Genomic DNA, 23,455 nt, shown 5'->3' with positions numbered 1-23,455 from the left:
ATAGGTCTTACAAAACTGGGGAAATCACATTTATTTCTACCATGATCCAATCCTAACTATATCCTGTAGTTCATTTTTGTGTTTCGATGTTTTATTTAAATGTAAAAAAAAAACTTAAAAAATTTAATTACAATATTGTCCTTGAACACATGGAAAGAACTCTTATAATGCAGTGGCTGATCAAAGAAGGGGTGTAGGTGTATCCCCTCTTGGATTGTAAAAAAAAATTGATCTTTCCAAAGATTATTATGATTTTATATCATAAATTTGTCTAAAAAATTTTTGTCTTGCTCCACTCTGAAGTTCTCTTTTTTTCTTGGTCTGTTTGATTTCTTATTGAAGGTTAAAGGTATCGTTTTTTACCTGTATAAGAATGATTATTTTGTGGATCTAATCAGTCAACCAAATAGTTCATCCTTTGTTTCACTTTCAATGTTGACATTCTTTTCCTTTTAATAGCTGAATACTTGAGTAACTCATCTCCAGCCAAGGTTTAAATTACAGGTCACATGAATACAGATTCAATGAGGTCAAATTATTCACTTGCATCAATCAATTCATCAGGGATGTTTTTTAGATAAATTTAACAAAATTGAACCAAACTGGCTGCTAAACCCAAATTATTATTTCACTATTTCACTTTCATTATTGATTGAACAAAAAAAAATAACATTTAATTTTTTATACCCCCACTGTTTTACCTCTGTCTGTCCGTCCGTCCATCCATCCATCCCATGAATATTTTTCGTCACATCTTTCTCAGGAACTACATCTTAAGGATTTCTGAAATTTGGTCTCAGGGTTTATATAAGTCAGCTTTACCGTGTGATGTGTTTTCAGATTCATCACAACAACAAATGCATATTTGGGCAGGGGTATCATCAGTGAGTAGTAGCTCGCAGTTTTACTTGTTATATATCTCTTAGCTTATTTCCCTTTAAAGTTTATAAACAAGAAATGATATTTAAGTCCTAAGCTTACATTCATGACTGCACAAAACAAAATGATAATCAAACCAACTTTCCCTGCCCAATATATGGACATGATGATGTTTAATAGATAATAAAAGGTATGTAAATTTATACTTAGTAATTACATAAGCATTATTGATATAGATAAATATATTTGAACTTTCTATTTTTTGTAGGACCATATAGGATCTCTAAATTGGGGATACAGAGTGCAGCTACGGGAAAAGAAAGTAGATTATCACAATGCATATGCTCAATTTGTTGATAAACACAAAATAAAGGTAAGTTATATGAATAAAAGTAGATGTGGGGTATATGTCAATGAGAAAGCAACCCAAAGATAAATATAACCAAAAGACATTTAGAGATCAACCTGAAGTGCCAATACAATATGTCAAGCTCTCGATCTTTCTGAGTCTATAAAAGGTGATATCTGTTTTTATTGTTAGAAATCATTTGTATGTCTTGCAAAATTCTATTGGGTTGATTTATTATGTTTAAGAAATATATATATATATAAAAGAGGGGGTTTTAAGTGGTTGAAGGATGTAGAATCAGTAAAACCGCTACCCAACTAACAATTTGATAGTCCTCTTTAGGTCATTTTCACAACAATGAATTTATTATATATGAAGTAGACCTGTAATTTTGGTCTTCCCATAATCCTGTTAATTGAACATAAGGTAAAAAAAATATGTAGATAGAAAGAATTTAATTTTATATTCATGAATGGCGTCAATTGCCAGCAATTAGGAATTTGGTTTACTTAAAAAATGAACTAATGAAGAATGAAGGGAAATTGATGTTGTCAGAAAAATATTAATACTTGATATTGCTGTTAAAGAAACAATGTAAAAGTTAACTTAAGATGGGAAAGTGACTTTTGTACTCCCTTAGCTGTTTTAGCTTTAATTGGTTGTATTATGTTTCCTGTCTTTCAGTTATTTTTTTAAGTGTGTCAATTTGTTTTCATGATGCAGTTTTTGTGCTGTCCATCTTTATTGAAAATGTTACATATATAAATCTAATTGTAGGCAGTGAACAAAAAAGGAAAAGAAATAGAAAAGACAGCAAGGCATTTTATTTTGGCTATGGGTGAAAGACCACGATACCCAGATATTCCAGGAGCCAAGGAATATGGCATTACAAGGTAAGGTCACTACAAGATATTGGTAAAACATAAAGTGTGGACAAAATAATCAAGTTTATCTACTCCTGCCACCAATGATATGCACAGCCATATTCACAGTAGCAGGAGATAACTCTTGATCTTGTTTTGGTTATTCGTACAGACATATGATTCTTCCGGCGGGAGTCAAAATCTCCCAATTTTTAGGCCCTCTGCTATCCCTCCCGTTAATACTTCAAATCTTCCATTTGTTTCAAAATTTCAACCCCAAAAAATTTGTCAGTCTCCATTTTTTATTACCATCGGTGTCAACCTTGATTATGTTTTTGTGTCACTGATGAAGGTAATTTTTACCTGTAAATCAAAGAACTTGTATAATTATATTGCTTCACTTGACAGCTTGGGTGTCAAGCATAATATTAATTAACGTCCTTTATCTCAGGCTAACTGATATTATGTAATAAAAGCTTTGTGTATTCGAAAAACACTAAAAGAAATTTCTGGTTACTTCCCTTGTTTTTTCATGTTTTAAAATCCCCTCCTTTAAATAACGTAAATTGATAAAAGAATATAAATGAAATACAAATTGAACAAATAGTTGTAAAAGGATGGTAATTTAATGATTTTAATTGTCTTAGGACAAGTAAGAAATGAGTAGTTTGAAAATTATTTGAGAGATCTATACATCTCTAAATATAGACTTAATAAATGTATTGACTATCTGTAACAATTAATTAATGTTTAGATACGAACCGAAAAATATCGTGCGCCACACTGGCGCCGACATTTGCCACTCTATGCGCCATTTCTGGTCAAAATGCGCAATTGGCACACGGCGCACGACCTTCCCAATCACTGGACTATCTGTAACAATTAATTGATTGTTTATGCTAACTAAATCTGGCTTAAACAACTGTAGCTAGAAGTATGGTATTATGATAATATCTGTGACGGATGGGTAAACTCAATATCTGGACAGGCAGTAAACAATGTCTAATTTGTTTGACTTTGTAATCACAACTCAATATAGTAACATATTACATAACAATAGAATAACGTTTACAAAAGATATAGTGACGTTAACAATAGATAAATGAAAACGGCTTTAAAAGTAGCGTTAACGTTTGACGCGTAAGTTAAACTGTCTCTAAATCACCGACAATATCCACATAAACCTTTATTGAAATTTGAACCGAGGAACACATTAAGTATGCTAAAGACGTGAAGAAAAATCACAAACAAATAGAATAGCTTAGTGGTGACACATATTTCACACGGTAACAAAACAGAGAGAATACATTAATAGTAAAAAAAGGAGAAATATGTAGCATTATCATCAAAATGAACACTGAAAACATTGATAAAGATGTCGATAAAAAATCTCCAGGTATGAGGCCCAAACTCCAGCTGAAAATTTTCAAATCTCCAGTTGTGACTTGACAACTCTGTCACATGTATGTTCATAGAAATTAACTTCAATTGCAATCTGTAGGTTAACGTGTGAACATGAAAGCTCGAATTTTTTAGTTATCAGAAAATTATTTTCAGTTTTGATATGAAAGTAAAAAAAAAATATTTAGTAATTGTGAAGCCTAAATTTCATGCAAAATATAGCAACTTACTTTTTGAAGGAAATAGTTCTTGAGCATGCTTAGAATTTTCACATGAAAGGGTCTGTGTCACAATGGTACCTGTAAAAAAATATATATCTATTACAGTGATGATTTATTTTCCTTGCCTTACTGTCCTGGTAAAACATTGATGGTAGGAGCCTCCTATGTCTCATTGGAATGTGGAGGTTTCCTAAAGGCCATTGGTATGGATGTGACGGTGATGGTTAGATCCATTCTTCTGAGAGGTTTTGATCAGCAGATGGCCGATAAGATTGGCGACTATATGGGGTTACATGGCATCGACTTTGTACGACCATGTGTTCCTACAAAGGTAAGTGGAAGATCAGAAAATGAATCACTTTGTTTAATTAATTAGCAAAAATTTTATTGTTTATGGAGTAATTTTAAAAAAAGGAAATGAAAACTAAATATCTTAAAACAACATTGGAACAGCTATGCAAGTATTCTTGATTACTATACATACATGTAGATATCTAGTTATAAAGCAAAATGCAGCTGACATATTTTGAACTTTAATGAGGTGCATTTTGTCTTTTAAAAGATAAAAAAGCAATTATTTTCAACACTTAATTTGTACAATATTACTTTAGTACATTCCCGAATTAAAATCAATTAATAAATCACAAAAAAAAAAAAAAACAACTATAGAAAGTTATTGGGAAATGTGTGGGTTTAATTTCTTTTATATTGTACATTTTACAAATGAAAATGAAAGAAATTATTTACCTTTTTGAAAAATAGAAAAAAAAGATTATTTAAATTTTATTCACTGAATTTGCAGGATTTTGAATTAAAGTAGAACAAAAACAAGAAAAATGCTTGCAATTTTTAACACACTTAATCTGACATGAAATATGAGTTTGATTGTAGAAGTAAAAGTTAAAAGAACTACAATTTATTGTGTTAAAAGTTCAATTTACCAAAGTGATCAATGAATAAAACAAAAACATTTGAACATCTTCAAGTTTAATTGAATTAAAATTATGTTGAAATGAACAAAACTATTCCAGTTAATTTTCTTATTTGTTATCATGAGATATTCACACTAAATCTATATATAAAGGGAGGTAATAAAAAAATATCATTTAGTTTACTTTCATTCTATTAAAAGTGTATCAGGTTGCCATGCATGCTGTCAGAAATATTTAAGACCTATTTCATATTTTTGTAGAAGTATGAATGAGATTGCCATCCTGATAAATAATTGCAAGGTAAAATGGCCATTCTTAGTTTGATTGGTTTTTTTTTTACCTTTTAAAGTATTTCAAATTTTTAAAAATTAGTCATTATTTTAATAAATCATTTATTGTTCTTTACTTGTAGATAGAAAAATTACAAGATCGGCAAGATGGAAAACCAGGATTGTACAAAGTATATGGGAAATATAATGATGGTACTGAATATGTTGATGAATTCAATACTGTAAGTAAAATAGAATTATTGTCATATCTTGTACTTGCATTTGTGTATGGATGTTTCTCCTTGTGTATGGTTATTTCCCTTTTTGTTCAGGTATTTCTCCTTGTACATGGGTATTTCCCCTTATATACAGGTATTTTTCACTTGCGTATGGGTATTTTCCCTTTTGTATGGATATTCATCCTTGTGTATGTGTATTTCCCCTTGTATACAGATATTTTTCCTTGTGTATGGGTATTTTCCCTTGTGTACAGGTACTTTCCTTTGAGAATTGTATTTTCACACTGATTTCTATTACCCTTTATGTTATTTACACATTCATTTCATTATAGAATCTACTTTCAATTTAGATAGAAATTGTTACATAATATTTTCGTTAAAAAAATTAAAATGGCTTCCCTTATTGATTTGAAGGGAATTGATGGTTGACATTGTCTATTGAAATCATACACAATATTGGGCAGGGTAACCAGATATCTTGTTTAGCCAGATGTTTTATTTTGTATTGAAATATCACAAATGTAGCTTCTTTTGAAGACAATCTGCACTGTTAACAACTATAGTCCCATGCCGCAGACAAGAAAAATTTCATTTGGACTAATAAGTATTTGCCAAACTTTGTTTAGACTCATTAGAAAAATGTAAAAAGATTTTGGAGCAAACTGTGAAGACAGTTCAGCTTTCAACAAATAAAAGAACGTAACCAGGCAACAATAAATACTTGAACTCCAAAGTTATATGTAATATTGAAAAAAGTAAAAGAAAGTCCATGGAAATCCAAACCCATACATGTTGTAAATAAATTAACATACTGGGGATTCATTATGATTTGTGGAATACCAATTTCCCTGGAGCTTCTTGATATAGGTCATGTACGTGAACCACAAATTTAAATGTTCAACTAAGTGCAAAACTTCAATCGGCTTTTATGCAGTCTTTGGCAAAACCACAAATTCAAATATCCATGAAAATAGAATTTATCCTTAATCCATGAAAAATTGGTACTAACTAAAATAATGAATACACAGTATATATACAACCATCACTCTATTTGTAGTTTGTTCTCATAAAATACTTTGGTAAGTTAAAGTGTGTTGAATTTCATGGTATTGTGTTTTGTTTGATGTGTCATTGTTACAGCACACAGGCTAAAGAATATGTAGTGGCTATATTTGTATTGTTGCTTCAAGTTGTTCTTTATCTAGACTGTCCAAGTTTTACCAGTTTAGTCGAAAGATTTATTTTTTCATTTCATTAATTTTGTATTTGTAGGTGATATTTGCCATTGGAAGAGATCCCTGTACACAAAATATAGGATTAGACAAAGTAGGAGTCCAGATGAACAAGTAAGGTTTATATTTAAATGTATATATGCATTTTTTTTTGTATAGAAATTTTCTAAGACCTTGCATTTTGACATGAGGTTTAGATACTGTGACAGGTTTTTATGCCCCCTACGCTAGGCGAAGGGGGCATTAAGTGTTACCCTTGACTGTCCGTCGTTCCGTCCGTCCCATTTTTCGTTTTCACACTCTTAACAAGTTTTCCTCATGCAAATTTTATGAAACTCAAACACAATGCCAAGAACCAAAACTTGCAGACAAAGTTCTAATTTGGCCAGGGAGTCACTTACCATTCTAGAGTTATGCCCCTTTATAAATGGGAAAATTGGAGTTTTTTTTTCATTTTTGCACTCTTTAAGTTTGACTTATGTAAATTTTATGAAACTCGTACACAATGCTAAGAACCAAAACTCGCAGACAGAGTTCAAATTTGGGCAGAAAGTCACTTACTGTTCTAGAGTTATGCCCCTTTAAAACTTGGAAATTGCAAATTTTTCTTGGAAAATTGCAAACCAGAAAAATTGTTACACGAGAAATAAAAACAAAACAGTTTAAACATGAAAATAACACATAGCACAAAAATACCTAAAACTAGAACAATGGAATTCTTTAAAACTAGCAGTGACCTCAAATGCTATCAAAAAGTATTTTCATGTTTTATAAGTAAGCTTGAGCCGGGGCATTCATGTCCTCAGGCACATTTGTCTTTATTTTAAAACCATTTTATGTGGACAATTGTAAAAATAGCAATGTTCATAGATATAGTGCTAGCAAATGTAATATTTTTATACAGAAAAACTTTTACAGTAGAGTACTATCAAAGCTGCAGAATGTTTTTATTCAAAATAAAATTTCATCTACCTGCATGGTCTTGTGGTAGTGTGCTGGCCTTTAGTAGGGTTGGTTGTAGGTTTGATCTCCAGTAGGACCAGATCGAACTTGACATTGGTTTGTGTTGCTTCTCAATGATTCACTCAGCATTTAGTCGGTTTAAAGAACAAAAACCGGTTGGCTTTGAGTAAGAAAAATATGTCCTGATAGGGTGACATGTCTTCCTGTGGACTGTAACTTGTTTAACCAGCACCAAACAAATCTGACAGTGTGTGGTTCTTGTACAAAGCAGGGTTCATATTCATATCACATTAACATCCTGAAAAAGGCATGTAATAGTTGCCACTGGACATTAAATAGCCATTTAATCATCCTCATCACACAATTAGTGTCAGTGCTAAAATTAGCACTTTAATAATAGATGATTTTTACAGTAAATAATTAAGAATTGTTGACTTCTATCCTTTTTCAATAGATTAAAAATTAATCAAATTAAAATTATTGTCTTCGGTTCAACTCTCAAAAGTGGTAGGCTTGTAGAGTTTATTTATTTAGTGGTACATATGGCTTGTGGATTCAAAACTCCATTGTAAAGCCTGCAGATTCTTATATCTCAATTATTTTTTCAGAAATGGATTTGTGATATCAAATGATGCTGACCAAACAAACATCTCAAATATTTATGCAATTGGAGATATACTTGAAGGAAAACCAGAACTGACACCAGTAGCTATACATTCAGGTCGCCTGTTGGCAAGGCGACTGTATAATAATGAAACTTTATTGGTAGGTTACATTGGAAATACTAACTGGCCATTTGTTGGCATTTTGATTATCTTCTGGAAAAGAGATAAGCGAATCTTTATAAATCCGAGGGAGTTAAGAATGGTTATCTTTAAAAAAAGAAAAGAAATGGATATATGGAGATATCTCTGTGGCATTGTTGTATAAGCATGGCTGTTAAACAAAATGGAAGATTCTTTTTTTTTTCAAAGAATAAAATTTTATGATGTAAATTTCAGTATTTAATTTGAACTACTGGGTTTAATGATGTTCGCTACTCTGTTTCAAAATAACAAGTTTTTTAAAAGACTGTTATAAATTGATAGTATACAAATAAAGGAACTAAAAAAGCAGAAAAAATGAAGGGTCCGTGTGCTTGTTTACGAGATATAAGCCATTGAAAATTTAGCGGGAACTAATTCTCTCTAGACTTTTCATACATTTAACATTGGCACCCTATTTCTTTAAAAAATTATGAAAAAATAACAATATTAATAATATTTTATAGCATTTTCAAATATGGCTTTTTAAACTATATGTAATAAAATTATGAAAAGAAAAGTAGGGGTTAGCGGGTGAAATTTTTTAATGGCAGTACATGGATAAAACCAGAGGATTCCGAATAACTGGCAAAAATTCAAAAAAAAGAGGAGCGAACATCCTTAAAGTAAATTGTTTTGTCATTGTAGACTGATTATATAAATGTATGCACCACAGTATTTACCCCTCTAGAATATGGCTGCTGTGGTTACTCAGAGGAGGATGCTGTACAGAAGTTCGGAGAGGATAAAATAGAGGTAGGCATGCTTAAAAATCTGGGAAAAACTTGACATTGAAGCCATTTCAAAGCAATGTATTGAAATAGTGGAACACCACCATCACCACCACCTTGCATTCAAAATATAAAGAAATGACATGATCATGAGATACTAAATAACATTTTTCTAGCCTTAATCCTATGATGTTTTCAAAGGATTTGCTGGCATTTGGATTTCAAGAAATTATCAAAAATCACAAAATGTTTTAATTACAAAATTGCACTTACTGTGGATCTATTTATTTCCAAGGTAAGCAACTTACGTGTATTGAAGGAAAAATTAAATTTTTGTCAGAAGTTGATTACCTTTTTTGGGAAAAAATTATGCTGCAAGCCAAAGACACTTGTATTCTGTTGGAAACTTAAACTTGGGATTCAGCTATACCTGTGAAACTTAGAATCTAATATAAAATGGAAGCAAAAAAGTTAGACCCTAAATAGAAATTAAGATCTGAGATGAATTAAATGTAACCAGATTCTCGATTAGTACACTATCAGCTTGATGAGATACAATGTAGTGGGAATGTTATTTATCTAAGCTTAACCAATACCCACTTTCAACCTGCAAGGGAGGTCAAAATCACTGTCTTTGACAAATATCACCCTATGCTAACCCTTTTTGACAGAACTCACCCAATGTTCACCCCTTTCTTCATTTAAGTTTTTTGCGATTGAATTTGTTATTGCAAAAACAATTCTTAATTGCTTAGTAAAAAATATGCTATCTCAAGAATGTTGTTATAAGTAATTATAACCATGTACAGAGGTTTATCTTATTACAAGATTTTAAATGGAAAAAAAAAATGTCTCTACACATAATTTCCCTCATTAGTGGAGCTTGAAATAGGGAGATCTCCTACTTTGTAGCTCCAAAATTAAATGACAATCCCACATTATTTGATCAGTAACAGCAGGTAGCTGCTGTGAAATTACTGGTTATCATTTAAGAGAAAAAACCAACTGAATTTGAATGAACAATTATTTGCTAAATTTCAGGTTTACCACTCCAATTTTTGGCCTCTGGAATGGACAGTGGCAAAAAGAGAAAATGATGTATGCTATGCAAAGTTGATCTGTCTAATCCCAGAAAAGGTAATATTTTTATGTTTTGTATAAATGGCACGTCAATTACACCAGGGGTTCCAGATTGGATTGTTGTATTGTCTCAAATGAGCACAAACAGTTCTTAAGATTACATTTTCTTGCCTTTGCCAGCCAAATATATTTTTAGAAGTTATTTTGCATTTACTTTTATGTATACATGTACAGTTGTTGAGGGGCATAATGCCCTGTCTAGAAGTTCCATCTCAATGGACTCATGGTAGCATGTTGCCTCGGTTGTGGCAGGGTGTGGGTTAAATCCCATGCTGGGTAAAGCCAAAGAATTTAGAATTGGTTCATGCTACTACTCCACCAAGACCCTCAACTAATCAGCTCTTTGGCAAATTATGTGTCCAAACGGTGAAAAGTTTTCCTGCAGACTTATTTACACCTTGTGAGATAACACTATAAAAATCTGCTTTAGTGGGCAGTTACGTACAAAGCAGGGTATCATCATATAACATTAATATACTATTGACTTGAAGTGAATATGCATGTTATATTTGTTGTTGGATGCATATATGATAAACAGCCATCAATCAAAACTTTTTGGTCATTATGTACACTGATTAATTGATTTTCCAGGAAAAAGTGATAGGATTCCATGTAGTGGGCCCAAATGCTGGAGAAATTACTCAAGGCTTTGGAACTGCAATTAAATTAGGGGCCACCAAAACTGATTTTGATAGGACCATTGGAATACATCCAACATGTGCTGAGGTAAGAATATAAATGTTGTATAACAATATAAGTGTTCATTACAAATGTATCTCAAAAACCTCGTTAAGTAATACCACATAAGAACAAAAGATTTGGTAGTGAAATGGCTAAAAAGTTATGGAGGATCAAATGGGCTAAACAGAATAGCTTAAAATATCTGAGATCAATTTTTTGAGTTACAACTATAGTTTAGTTTATACTAACAGTCAAGTTATTTAAACCACCTTGGTCGTCTTGTGGTAGAGTGATTGTCCAAAGTGCAAGAAGTTGTGGGTTCAATCCCTGGCTGGGCTAAAAAATGACTTTAAAATTGGGATTTGTTGCTTCTACGCCAAGCATGCTACATTTAGGAATAAGAGCAAAGACTGGTCATCCCAGAGTCCAAATAATGTGTCCGGGTAGGGTGACATTTCATTTTCAACACACGAAAACAAGTTTTTAAGTAGCTCTTGATAAAGTTTTTGACAAACTGACCACCTGCAAGAATTTTTACTATAAACATAAAGAGTTGTTTCATGTGTAATTTCTCAATGCTTGTATTTTCAGACTTTTACCACACTGGATGTCACAAAAAGAGGTGGTGGTAGTATAGACACTGCAGGTTGCTGAGGTTAGATCCTGCTGTTGAATAAAATCTCATCCCAATCTTTCTGCTAAATTATAAGACAAAGCGCTGATAGGACTTATATCATTAACAATACTGGACATGTTGAATGTATTACATATATGGAGTTTAGAAATAACTGTGCTAACCAAATTGAAAACAATCTCACTATCTGTTTACATGTAACAATGTCTTTGAGTTTTAGGAAACTATGATAGCGGTAAAAAACTCTGAAAGGCCATCTTACAAAACTCTTGCCAGACTTTAAAAGAAGTGCAAAGACATTATGATATTTCTTAATAAGATAAAGACCACATGTGTTGAGCAGTGTAAATCAGAAGTTCATATATTGAAGACCTGCTGACATGTGTAAAATCTGCAGACAGATATATTATTGTATGTGTTAAAATGTATATTTACCAATGTCTTTCATGACTGTTGTCAGCTGTGGTACATTCCAAAGTAACACAAAAGAGACTCAACACCTCTGTTATACTAACACCATCTTTAGTGTGCAGAATTTTTAGCAATTGTGTGTGGATTTGTTTTCAGGGCTTTTTGTTTATGAGTTATCATTAAACAAGGTTTTAGTCTATTTTTTCCTTGAGATTTCTGTATAAATTTATCATGATATATTTATAGGTCAAGTTGAAGTAATTCAGGAATTTGTGTTTTTAATATTTGTTAAATGATTTTGAATATGGCTCTAATTTTTCAGTTTTACAGAAATTTGCAAGATACCTGTAGATTTTTGTAAACATTTTTCTGAATATCTTTCTTATAAAAGGATGTGATCATTTGAAAATTACTTGATAGAAACCACATATCAATGGTTCTTGAAATAAAACAAGACCGAAAACCTTAAAAAGTTATTGAATATTTGATTTATTTCTGCCAGTTCTGTTACAAATACATATATTAGGAAATTTTAAGGACTTATTCAACTTGACCCTAATTTTGAATGAAAATTAAGATGTAGGTGATATTTTTACATTCAAGTTTTAAAATTTTTTGCCAGATTATCAGCCATTGTCTATAGAAGCAGTATTTGGGAATGAGATCAACAGCAGGAGTTAAGGTCATAAGGGCTACAATATAACTGTGCATTTGTGTAATGCCTGAATGATGGACATGTTTGTAAACCTCAGAGTGAGGCTAGACCTGACCGGAAATGTTATTTGGTAGCTCTTAGTAATTATAAGATATTTGATATTTTTGTTTGCTACTTTATATATCAAGAAGTTCATTTACTGTTTATACAATTTATTGATATCAAGGTAGTTAAACAACAACGTAAATATCTTCAATGGTTTATTTTTTTTAGTGCTAGTTTGTTATTAATATACATGAAGTTAACTTTTGTTCATATTTATATTATTATGATTGTTAAAATTGATAATGTTATTTATTGGCTTCATTAAGATTTGACTACATGCAACCTAATATCTACCCCATCCCAATATGAAAAACAATGAGATTCAAGATTACCAGTTTTACAGCTGATTTATTTGAGTATGTATGAAGAACAATGAAGTTCAGGATTACAAATTTTTACAGCTAATTTATTTGAGTATGTTTGAATAACAAAGAGGTTAATGATTGAGTTTGAATGTTTGTAAAGCGAACCATCAAATCGATATTACCTATGGAAGATTGAATTCATTATCACTAGCTAATCGAATCATGGAACAGGTAACAAAAGATGGACAGGAAAGAAAAACCTGCATAACCAACATGTAACTGTTAAACTACAACCTTCATTTTTTAGCTAAAACACTTGGTAGCTAATAAAGAATTCACCTATCAAACAAGCATACTTAAATGTTATGAGTACACACTCAACTATAACAGCTGTAAATTCAAAACCAAGGTAATATTAATAATAGCCAACTACCATGACAATAACTGGGGTGTAATTAGGTTAGAATATGGTTGAATTGATTATCATTGATTTGAAAATTGATTACATATATTTTCAATGTTGAAGATTTTTACAATTTAAATACATTTTTTTTATTTATATGTTCATGCTTTACCTTACGGAACTATGGCATTAATAGGGATTTTGTTAGATGTTAGAACTGAAAGCTCTGTAGATATAGAAATAGCTAATTTTAGGGAAAAATGAATTACTTCTTCATATTTTTGTAATTTCTTTTTGGTGTAATTTTGATTTTGATGCATTGTCTTAAAACTTTGATTGTTACTGTCCTAGTTTATTTGTAATGATCTGAAAAACTGAAATAAATTAAATTTAAAAGAAATTGTATAGTTATGATTTCATATAAAACCCATTGTTTCCAAGTATATATCTTACATTTAGTGTCATCTTTACCAACGATTTTTTCTGCAAGAAAGATAGTGAAATTGTCATTAGTATCATTTTCAGCTCATTTGACTTATGGCCCATGTAAGATGTTACCGACACATGGGGTTCTTAGCCATTGGCGGTCTTTGTTGACCTCTTTTGAGGAACAACTTGACTAATCTCAACCAAACTTGAGCTGGAAAAAAGTTGAATAACAAAAATACCAAACTCCATGGAAAATTCCCTTTTCAAATGGCAAAATCAAAAGATCAAACGAATGGAAAACAACTGTCACAATCCTGACTTGGTACAGACATTTCCTTATGTAGAAAATGGTGGGTTAAACCGGGTTTTATAACTTGCTAAACCTCTCACTTGTATGGCAGTCGCATAGAATTCCATTATATTGACAACAATGTGTGAGCAAAACAAACAGTAGGTAAAAATGTAAAAAATTTGGGTGCAGGCAGTCAGCATGGTGTTATAATCTTAATCACTATAAAAAATAACTATTGTGTCAACAAAGAAAAACAAAATGGCACATAGGCACTCTTTATGACCCTTAAGGTATCTAGTATAAGGTCTATATTTATTGAACATGGTGGCCATGGCTACAAATAGAACAGGAGAGAAAATAAAATGATATCTGGAGCGCAATCAACAAACATACTTAGAAAGATGAGATCTTATTTCTTTCAATTATCAGACAACTCCTAATTGTCTCGTCTTGACGGAGTCAAAAAGTGAGAAACAGGTATGCTGTTTCTGGCAGCGGCGTCAACAATGTATTAGTTTGTGATTAGGTCAGTTTATTAGGAACCATTATTGATAGGTCAATGATATTTGGTATGTAATTTGTTTTAGCAATGGGCACATCTCATATCCAGTAAGATTATTTGGCCCCTCACCCACAATCATGGTCTATTGACTTTGAAACTTTTGCTTGGTTTACTTGTATTAGTTTGTGATTAGGTCAGACTATGGGGAACCACTAGTGGTAGATCAATGATATTTGGTATGCAGTTTTATACGCATTGGCACATCTCATTTTCATGGAGATAATTTAGCCTCGCCCCCTCAATCATGGTCTATTGTGTTTGAAGCTTTTGCTTAGTTTCGTGTATTAGTTTGTGATTAGGTCAGTTTATGGGGAACCACTAGTGGTAGTTCAATGATATTTGGTATGCAGTAGTATAAGCATAGGCACATCTCATTTCTATAGAAATTATTTGGCCGCGCCCCCTCAGTCATGGTTCATTGGTTGAATATTTGCATAACTAAGATGTGTTATATCTTCATTTCCTATCTATTTTTAGCTCACCTGGACTAAAAGGCCAAGTGAGCTTTTCTCATCACTTGGCGTCTTTCATCCGTCGTCGTTAACTTTTATAAAAATCTTCTCTGAAACTACTGGGCCAAATTTTACCAGACTTGGCCACAATCATCATTGGGGTATTTAGTTTAAAAATGTGTCCGATGATCCCGTCCGCCAATGAAGATGGCCGCCATGGCTAAAAATAGAACATAGGGGTTAAATGTAGATTTTGGCTTATATCTCTGAAACTAAGGCATTTAGAGCAAATCTGACGGGGTAAAATTGTTCATCAGGTCAAGATCTATCTGCCCTGAAATTTTCAGACAAATCAGACAACCCGTTGTTGGGTTGCTGCCCCTGAATTGGTAATTTTAAGGAAATTTTGGTTATTATCTTGAATATTATTATAGATAAGAGTTAAACTGTAAAGAGTAATAATGTTCAGCAAAGTACGATATACAAATAAGTCAACATGACAAAAATGGTCAATTGACCCCTTAAGGAGTTACTGCCCTTTATAGTCAATTTTTAACAATTTTTGATAATTTTTAGTAATCTTTTACAAAAATCTTCTCTTCTGAAACTACAGAGACAAATTTAACCAAACTTGGCCACAATCAGCATTAGTGTATCTAGTTTAAAAAATGTGTCCGATGACCCTGCCTACGAACCAACATGGCCGACATGGCTAAAAATAGAACATAGGGGTAAAATGCAAGTTTTGTCTATTATATTTGAACCGTTATGAATATAGAAAATCTGAAAGGAGCAAACTGTTCAGAATAGTGAGCTCTACCTATTGTCAAAACTGTTAGACAAATTCTTATAGGAGTTATTGCACATTAATGACAAATTTTATCATTTTTTTTTCATTTTTGCCTATTATCATGAAAACTATGATATTTTAATAGAGAGAAACATATTTTTCTCCGTTATGCCTTATACGATTTAAATTATGATAGATAAATAAACACTTTAAATAAAAAAAATGATCAGCAAGGCAAGATCTATTAAAAAGTCAAATTTTGCCGATATAGTTATAAGACTGTCACTCTTCATAGGAGTGATTGCCCTTAAATGAGGATTTTTTTTTACCCTCTTGGGTTTTTTTATGCAAAAACTAAAGAAGATAGAGAGAAACTAAACAGACTGAAAGATAAGTAATACAAGATCAACAAAAAAAGAGATTTTTGTCATGAAGTCTATTCTCGTCTACAATTTTGGAGAGTGTCCTTTGTTTGATATGCACATAGACCAAGGTGAGCGAAACAGGCTCTTTAGTGCCTCTAGTTTTCGGTTTGGAACAGTGCCTCTATTTAAAAAAAAACTTCTATTTAACTGCCTAAAATGTGTATCTTTCCAAGATGATCTTAGAACCGTTGACTTTATCATTAGAACTTTAAAGGATATAAAATCCACCTACCACACATTGGACGTCTTGCTCATTCGAATCCATACTTAGGAATATTGAGTTATAATCGAACCCCACACCATCCCACCTTTATGGCAACCGTGAACGTCATATTGGTTAAAACATCTGGAAACTTATTCATGTTAATGTTTTTACATCATAATTTAATTGTTTAGTATTATTTCACAGATTGCACGCAAATCAAACCCTTTTTTATCGGTGCTTGCCTGAATATATTTCGTGGGTAACTATATCTACAGGTAACCATAACAAATAATATTATTGTCACCTGCAATTTCCGTATGAAATCGGGTACCTGTCCGGAAATACACTTCGGCAATTTATAGTCTCGGAAGTAACAATAATTATTTCTCATTGTTGCTTTTTGCGGGTAATCGTAGCCGTGCCTTTCTTAATTTGGTCAGATTTTTAGATACGAAAAGTAATAACTATTATCTAACCTCCTATACATTTCTAGGAATATGATTGGTTAAAAGCTTCCGCGTGGAGACCGTGTATATTCCATATCAGGTTAGTAGGGAGGCGGGGCTTTTTTCAATACACGGTTAGTAGTGGTGTTACGTCCCTTTATAGAAACAAAACAGTACTGAGAAAAAATCTTAATGGTTTCAATAGACAAAGAAATTGATGATGAAGATTGAAATAAATTCATAAAACACATTTAAAGCTATATATGACAAGTTGTTATTGTTGGTATCTGTTTTTGTATGATCAATGGAAGTAGTTTCTTAATGCTAACGGTATTGAAGAATTGCTCATTTTGATAGGTCAATAGACTAAGTCTAAATATCACACGTTAAGATAGTCGGTAAGATAAATTCGTTACATAGTGTCGGGGTCGCTCTCACCCCATATGGAATTTACTGACCCCATATATACCGTATTAAGTCACTAGCACACTATGTAATTAATAGTGTGTAGATCAACTAAATATGTAGTCATATTGACTTCTTTTTTTCAGAACTCTTTTAAACATCCTATAAACATATAAACCTGTATTACCAAACGACATGATAATAGGTTAATAAATACAAGAGAGTTAAACTAAGAACATAGCATAAATTAAGCACAAAATGCAGCAGAGTACCCAATTGTTTGCTACTAACCAAGATCTATCCTGACGTCAAGAAATAAAAAATAAAATCGTAAGTCATTTATTGTATTTTCTAAGTTCTTACGTAATTATTTTCATTAAAAATTTAATGTAGGACATAGAGGCGTAAATTGAATCGCAGAATATCATTATTTTGTGTTTTTTCAAAAAGTATGTCAATGTATGATCTTAGTCGCGTAGTACCAGATTTCTAAGTTCTTACGTAAAACTAACGAAAAGATAAAAATATATGCTAGAGAGGTAATTTTTTTTTTAGATACTTCTAAATAACCCTACATGCATCATTGGACCAAGTTAAATGCTTGCCAGTAGATCAGGAAATAACAAGTTACACCCATTCTAAATTTGTTCGTATGAACTGCCCCAACAGGAACACTAGGCGCGATACTCGTTACAGGCACTTTTGTATGAAGTTACAGGGTTGAACCGGTCTTTTAGCACTTAACGTTCCATTTGTATGATTATCATTCTTGTTCAAAATGATGCGTGGCTGTGTATCAGAACAGCTAATAGGACGTCGCGCGCGGTGTAGTGTTTCATCCTACACAACAAAGCGGACACCCGTACGCAAGGAGAGCTGTATTATACATAATTATATTGTGCGACCAACTTACAGGATCTGCTTACCCTTCTGGAGAACCTGAGACCACCCCAGGGGTTCATGTTGCTTAGTCTTTAGTTTTCTATATTGTTGTTTTGTGTGCTGTTGTGTGTCTGTTTGTCTTTTTTCTTTTTTAGCCATGGCGTTGTCAGTTTATTTTCGATTTATGAGTTTGAATACCCCTCTGGTATCTTTCGCCCCTCTTTTACACATGAAATAATTGGACAGTAATGTATGCTAGCAAAAATTAGCCAACAAAATACACAAATCAATAATAAAATTTAACAAGATTTATTATTTAATTTTACAAGAAATATTATATAAATTGAAATGTCAAATTTACTGTTAAAATATATGTCCGGTCCTTTGTCTTTTCTTTATCCGGAATTCATCTCTTCACTGTTACGGGAATCCAAACAGAATATTATGTCCAATAAGTCACAATCTAGTATGATGTACGTAAATAAAAATGTCAATGTAACAACTCCAGAGAACTTCTGAGAATGATAATGTCTAATCTCTCCCATTTCAGTTTCTGTATATATAGCTGTTACGGAAACCTCTAGAGCACTGTAGAAGGGAAACTCCTAGAAAATTGTAGAACGGAAACTTCTAGAATACGGTAGAAGTTAACATTACACATCATAGATTATGATCATTCTGGAATCATTATGTAAGTCAAATAGAACGTTCTAATCATTCCACCAGTATCTATGATTGTTCCAGTGATTTCTAAACTTCACAGTTATAACAATATTTGTAAACAACTATAAGACCAAACAAAACAAATTAGGACAAGCTTAATAAACATAATAATTACAATATCATAACAATGTGGAGCAGGATCCTTTTACACTTCCAAAGTACGCCACCATTTTTGATGGGGTTCGTGTTGCTCAATCTTTACTTTTCTATGTTGTGTTTTGACGACTTGTTAATCTTTTCTTTTTTTGTGCGATGGCGCCAGTTTCTCTTCGAATTATGAGTTTTTTGTGCCCCCTTCGTATCTTCCGCCTCTATGTACTTGGTTTCCATACAATTCATGGCATTAGTCAAGAATCTTTCAAAGTAAAGACACATTATATAAAATGGAAGCTGACTACGAAGTCTAAAATCGATGCACACAATGTCAGTCAACAAAAAAATACAATGCGAGTCAAAGCATAGGACAATTGTAAATGACCCGTTTAGGTAGCGTCTTTTTGTTCAGTTTGAAATAATCTAATATTTACATAGAAAAGTTTGTTTAACTTTTATTTTGTTATTAACGATATACAACAAGCCTTAGAAATTACACAATATGTATACACTTTACACAAATGACCTGTTGAATATTTCGTATAGAACCAGGTTCATTTTCAAATTTATTTAGCATTCAATTTCCTTATCTACATATAATTGTTGGGTTAAACTTTCATCTTGTTTTGAACAATATACAATTTACAATATACAGAAAGCCGTAAAACATACAAACTGACATAAAAGTACAGGAACATATTTAAACGCTATCTAATGAAAGTTTCGTGCAACAAAACGTTTATAGAATTTAATTTCGCTATATACACAGATTTTTTATCTTTCTTTTGTTTTGAACAATGAACAGGAAGCCATAAAAATACAAAAGACATAATATATATGTAAACACTTGATCTCATGAAAGTTTCATACAAGAACATGTTAATTTTCAAAGCTATTTAGCATTTAATTTCCTTATCTGCGTAAAATTGTTGGGTTTAACTTTCATTTTGTTTTGAACAATACAGACATGCGTCAACGATAGAAGCTTATGTAAATCAGTTGGAAAAAAAAATGCACAAGTGACCTGTTAAACATTTTGTATAGAACAAGGTTAATCTTCAAATTGATTTCTCATTCAATTTCCTTATTTGACTAAAACAATTGCGACACGCATATTCAATTTGACTTTGAAAAATAAAATTTCCTTTCATAAAATTAATTTAATTGTGAAATTCGAATTCAGAACGATGTTTTATTTAATGTTTTATGTACGGTGCCAATAGTGCTTCAATGCACTTTTGAGCAAATTTTCAAAACAGCCCCAATTCAAATTAAATTTAAAGAAACACTGAAAAAACTATTTCCAACAATTTTTCTTTTTGAGAAATATTCAAGTTGACAATTCCTGTTTCAAATTCTCCCAAAACACTGTATCGCCATATTCGTCATTCGGAAACTCTATGTACGATTTTGATTGTACGAGTTCCAATAAAATCAGAGGAAGAGTCTTGGTTGGAATTTGTTCAAGAAAGATTAAATATACAATGTTTTCTCCATTTCGTGAGTAAATACTCTCCATTCGCGCCATGTTAAATTCAAACATGCACCAGTACGAGTTTAGGAAATTGTGACTGATGATGCAAACTGTCTTACGACTCCTGTGTATGGCATCAGTAATGTTGGCAGCGATGTCTTTTCCAACAAGAAAATCGCGTTTATGAGCGCAAACCCGAAACTCTCCATCTCTTTCAACATGTGTAATAAATTTGTTATGTACAAACAACTGGTCTTCGTCAGCATATGAAACAAATACATCAAAATCGTAAGAAAGATCGTTTTTGAATATGCTCGGAGTTTTTTTATATTTTAATTTTGCCATGAAGTAAAGATATCTAAGCTTCCATCGATATCTATATACAATGCCAGTGGTTACCGTTAAAACGGAAAGAACCAACGCCAAACAAATACCTAATATCAAACTAAGATACGAAGAACATTCTTTTTCGAGTATTTGTTCAAGGTCTTTCGGATGTGCCAGAGAAATTTTAGTAAGATTTGACAGCTGACAGGAATAAGATGTTAACCCTTTAAAACGAATCTCTGTTGCTGCCATCCACCTTATAAAGTTAATGTTGCTACATACACATTGAATTGGATTCTCGCTTAAGTCTACTGTTAGATTTGTACTGTATTTTGCAACTGTCTCAAGATTGGCTGTTGCATCATCATCCAAAAATCGTATCATATTGTTTGAGATATCCAACAGAGTTAGTTTTCTCATATGGTCAATTTTAAATTGCATGTTTTCTAGCACATTTCTTTTTAAATGTATTTCTTTTATAGATTGAATAGACTCAAAAATCAAATATGGCAATTTTGGTATTCTGTTGTCTGACAAGTCAATGATTTCTAGTTTTTCCAAATGTTTGAAAATCTCTCCTTTTTCATCATTTGGCAAAACAAATCCTAACAAATTATTCTGGAGCAGAAGACTCTTGATATTTGGAGTTCCTGTAAAAAATACGTTAGAGATGTTCGAACAGAAATTGTTTGACAAATTAAACTCTTGTAAATTATACAAACCGAGTATTGGACCTTTCAAAGAATAGAAAACGTTGAAGGAAAAATCTACCTTTTCCAGTACATTATAACTGAATCTAAGCTTTGGAATCTCAAACTTCGTTGAACTAGCCGTGTAATACAAAACAGTTAGATTTTCAGGTAGATTAATTGTGCTAAAGTAGTTTATTTTTAAACCAGCGTTATATATCCTTATTTTCCTAGACCATGTTGAAACCTGTTGTGCGCCTACAACATTTTTATACTCATATAGAGTTCGTTCAACATCCGTTTCTTTCATATCAGACATGCAGAAATCTTCATCACCTGGTGGGTGAGACATACCTGTATTTGAAACATTGATAATCGTTGCTGATAACTGTCGAAACTCGAACATATATAGTCCGTATGAAAGCTGATTGTCACCAATCGAAATTTTTTGTATTGTTTTTGGCAACAGACTTATTGCCCCTGTTTGTATTAATTGAATGCGATTGCTGTCAACATATATTTCTCTTAGTTTGGTATGCCTAAGGGGTGCAAAATCCTCCATCCTCAAAATCTGATTCATGGAAAATGTCGGAACTAACTTTTGAAATTTGAAAATTTCAATTGATGTGTTTGATAAATCATTGGTTACATTTCCTAGTCCTCGAAATCCCAGCCGCGTGTTATAAGATATGTCCAAAAAATGAAGATGTTGCATATGTGCGAATGTCCCTTTCCATATGCTGTACAAGCTGTTGTTTGACACATCTAAATAACGTAACGTTTTGATTCCTTGGAAAGTGTTATTATCAATTTTTTTAAGCTGGCATGATGAAGACGATAAATCCAAATCGGTCAGAAATCGTAGTCCTTTTAACTGCTGACCGAACGTCATCCCGTTTGTAAAAGTTGCATTTAAAATTTCAAGACTGTGAACCAAAGATATGTCTGGGAATATAGTAAATGAATTATTCCTTAAGTTCAGGTGTCGTAGATTTTTAAGGTGTTTAAAGCATACTTTTGGCAGTTCTTGATTGTCTTTCCCGAGTTGGTTGTATTGTAAATTCAAGCGCAATAAGTTGTTCAGTCCTTTAAAAGAATTAGGCATCAGTTTAGCAAGAATGTTATATGAAAAATCCAAGTCTTCAAGATCATTGTGACTAGAGAAGATTCCTTCTTGTATATATTCTATCTTATTTTGCGCTAAGATGAGTGTTTTTGTTGATTTAGGAAACGTCGGAATATGAGATAAATTCCTTCCCGAGCAGTCAACTCGGTACTTTTTATGAGTGCTACATCTAGTATTCCTCTTTGATTTACTGACTCCAGATACTTCAAGATGGAGGCAGAAGGTCGACATAACCAACCCAATAATCATTAAAGAAGTCCAAAGCATGACGTCACTGTAAGAAAAAATTAAAGAGGCTAAATAATATATGTAGAAATTATTTAATATTTTTATTTTAGTATTTGAAAAGTGTTCAGCGTCCTTTCTAACTCGCACGGGTCATGTTTTTGTTGTTGCTAATTTACAAAGAAACAGTCATACCGAAGGCATAAGGTAGTACCAAGACACTTAAGTTTTACTGAGTTCAAATGGAATATTCTTCATTTTTTGTTAGTATTTAGATGAAACAGTAGATAACCGATATTTAATTCTCCAAAATCTATTTAAAAGATATAGTTCAAAGTAAACATATAAAATGAGAGAATCGCATTAACTCAAAGCGAGTCCGTGATTAATATAGTAAGCGTCTCTGTTATGTATGCGTTACCCGCCACACTCAGACAACATTCACAATCAGGAATAGGTCATAATACATAAATTTACAAGTCAGACGACCATTCTGGTATCTAAAGAACTAAGACCACCAGATCATGTCGCAAATGAGTTGAGACACGAACATATCGTATCAATCAGCGTTATTTTAAATCTATGTAGAGTCGATTAGTATAAAATCTCAGTAGTTCTTCATCATAATTGTGGTACGACTATATCTGTGAAAACTCGAACGAATAACACATTTTCAATATCTAACCTCTTTTTA

At 32.2% G+C, this 23,455-nt stretch overlaps 2 protein-coding genes across 2 annotated transcripts in view; one reads left to right on the top strand and one right to left on the bottom strand.

The window, feature by feature from the left end:
* LOC127717950 (thioredoxin reductase 1, cytoplasmic-like) overlaps window positions 1-13,616 on the top strand; it is a 50,639-nt gene extending 37,023 nt beyond the window's left edge. The window contains exons 10-19 of the mRNA XM_052223831.1: window positions 1,148-1,252; window positions 2,006-2,121; window positions 3,819-4,044; window positions 5,058-5,156; window positions 6,426-6,499; window positions 7,957-8,113; window positions 8,800-8,907; window positions 9,924-10,019; window positions 10,614-10,748; window positions 11,295-13,616. Of these exons, the coding sequence (XP_052079791.1) occupies window positions 1,148-1,252; window positions 2,006-2,121; window positions 3,819-4,044; window positions 5,058-5,156; window positions 6,426-6,499; window positions 7,957-8,113; window positions 8,800-8,907; window positions 9,924-10,019; window positions 10,614-10,748; window positions 11,295-11,357 (1,179 nt within the window). The 3' untranslated portion in view covers window positions 11,358-13,616. The remainder of the gene's footprint in view (window positions 1-1,147; window positions 1,253-2,005; window positions 2,122-3,818; window positions 4,045-5,057; window positions 5,157-6,425; window positions 6,500-7,956; window positions 8,114-8,799; window positions 8,908-9,923; window positions 10,020-10,613; window positions 10,749-11,294) is intronic.
* Window positions 13,617-18,397: 4,781 nt separating this feature from the next.
* On the bottom strand, window positions 18,398-22,804 carry LOC127717907 (toll-like receptor 4). The gene has a single exon (XM_052223774.1). The coding sequence runs from the start codon at window positions 22,801-22,803 to the stop codon at window positions 20,251-20,253; it is 2,553 nt and encodes an 850-aa protein (XP_052079734.1). The 5' UTR covers window position 22,804; the 3' UTR covers window positions 18,398-20,250.
* Between the last annotated feature and the right edge of the window lie 651 nt (window positions 22,805-23,455).

The sequence above is a fragment of the Mytilus californianus genome, unplaced genomic scaffold (genome assembly GCF_021869535.1).
Source record: "Mytilus californianus isolate M0D057914Y unplaced genomic scaffold, xbMytCali1.0.p SCAF_1, whole genome shotgun sequence".
In the NCBI taxonomy this organism is placed as follows: domain Eukaryota; kingdom Metazoa; phylum Mollusca; class Bivalvia; order Mytilida; family Mytilidae; genus Mytilus; species Mytilus californianus.
The sequence above is the reverse complement of the archived record's forward strand: the minus strand, read 5'-3'. Positions and strand labels throughout refer to the sequence as shown.

What these genes read in the sequence shown, in the direction of transcription:
- LOC127717907 (XM_052223774.1), bottom strand. Translation starts at nt 22,803, where the DNA reads ATGCTTTGGACTTCTTTAATGATTATTGGGTTGGTTATGTCGACCTTC.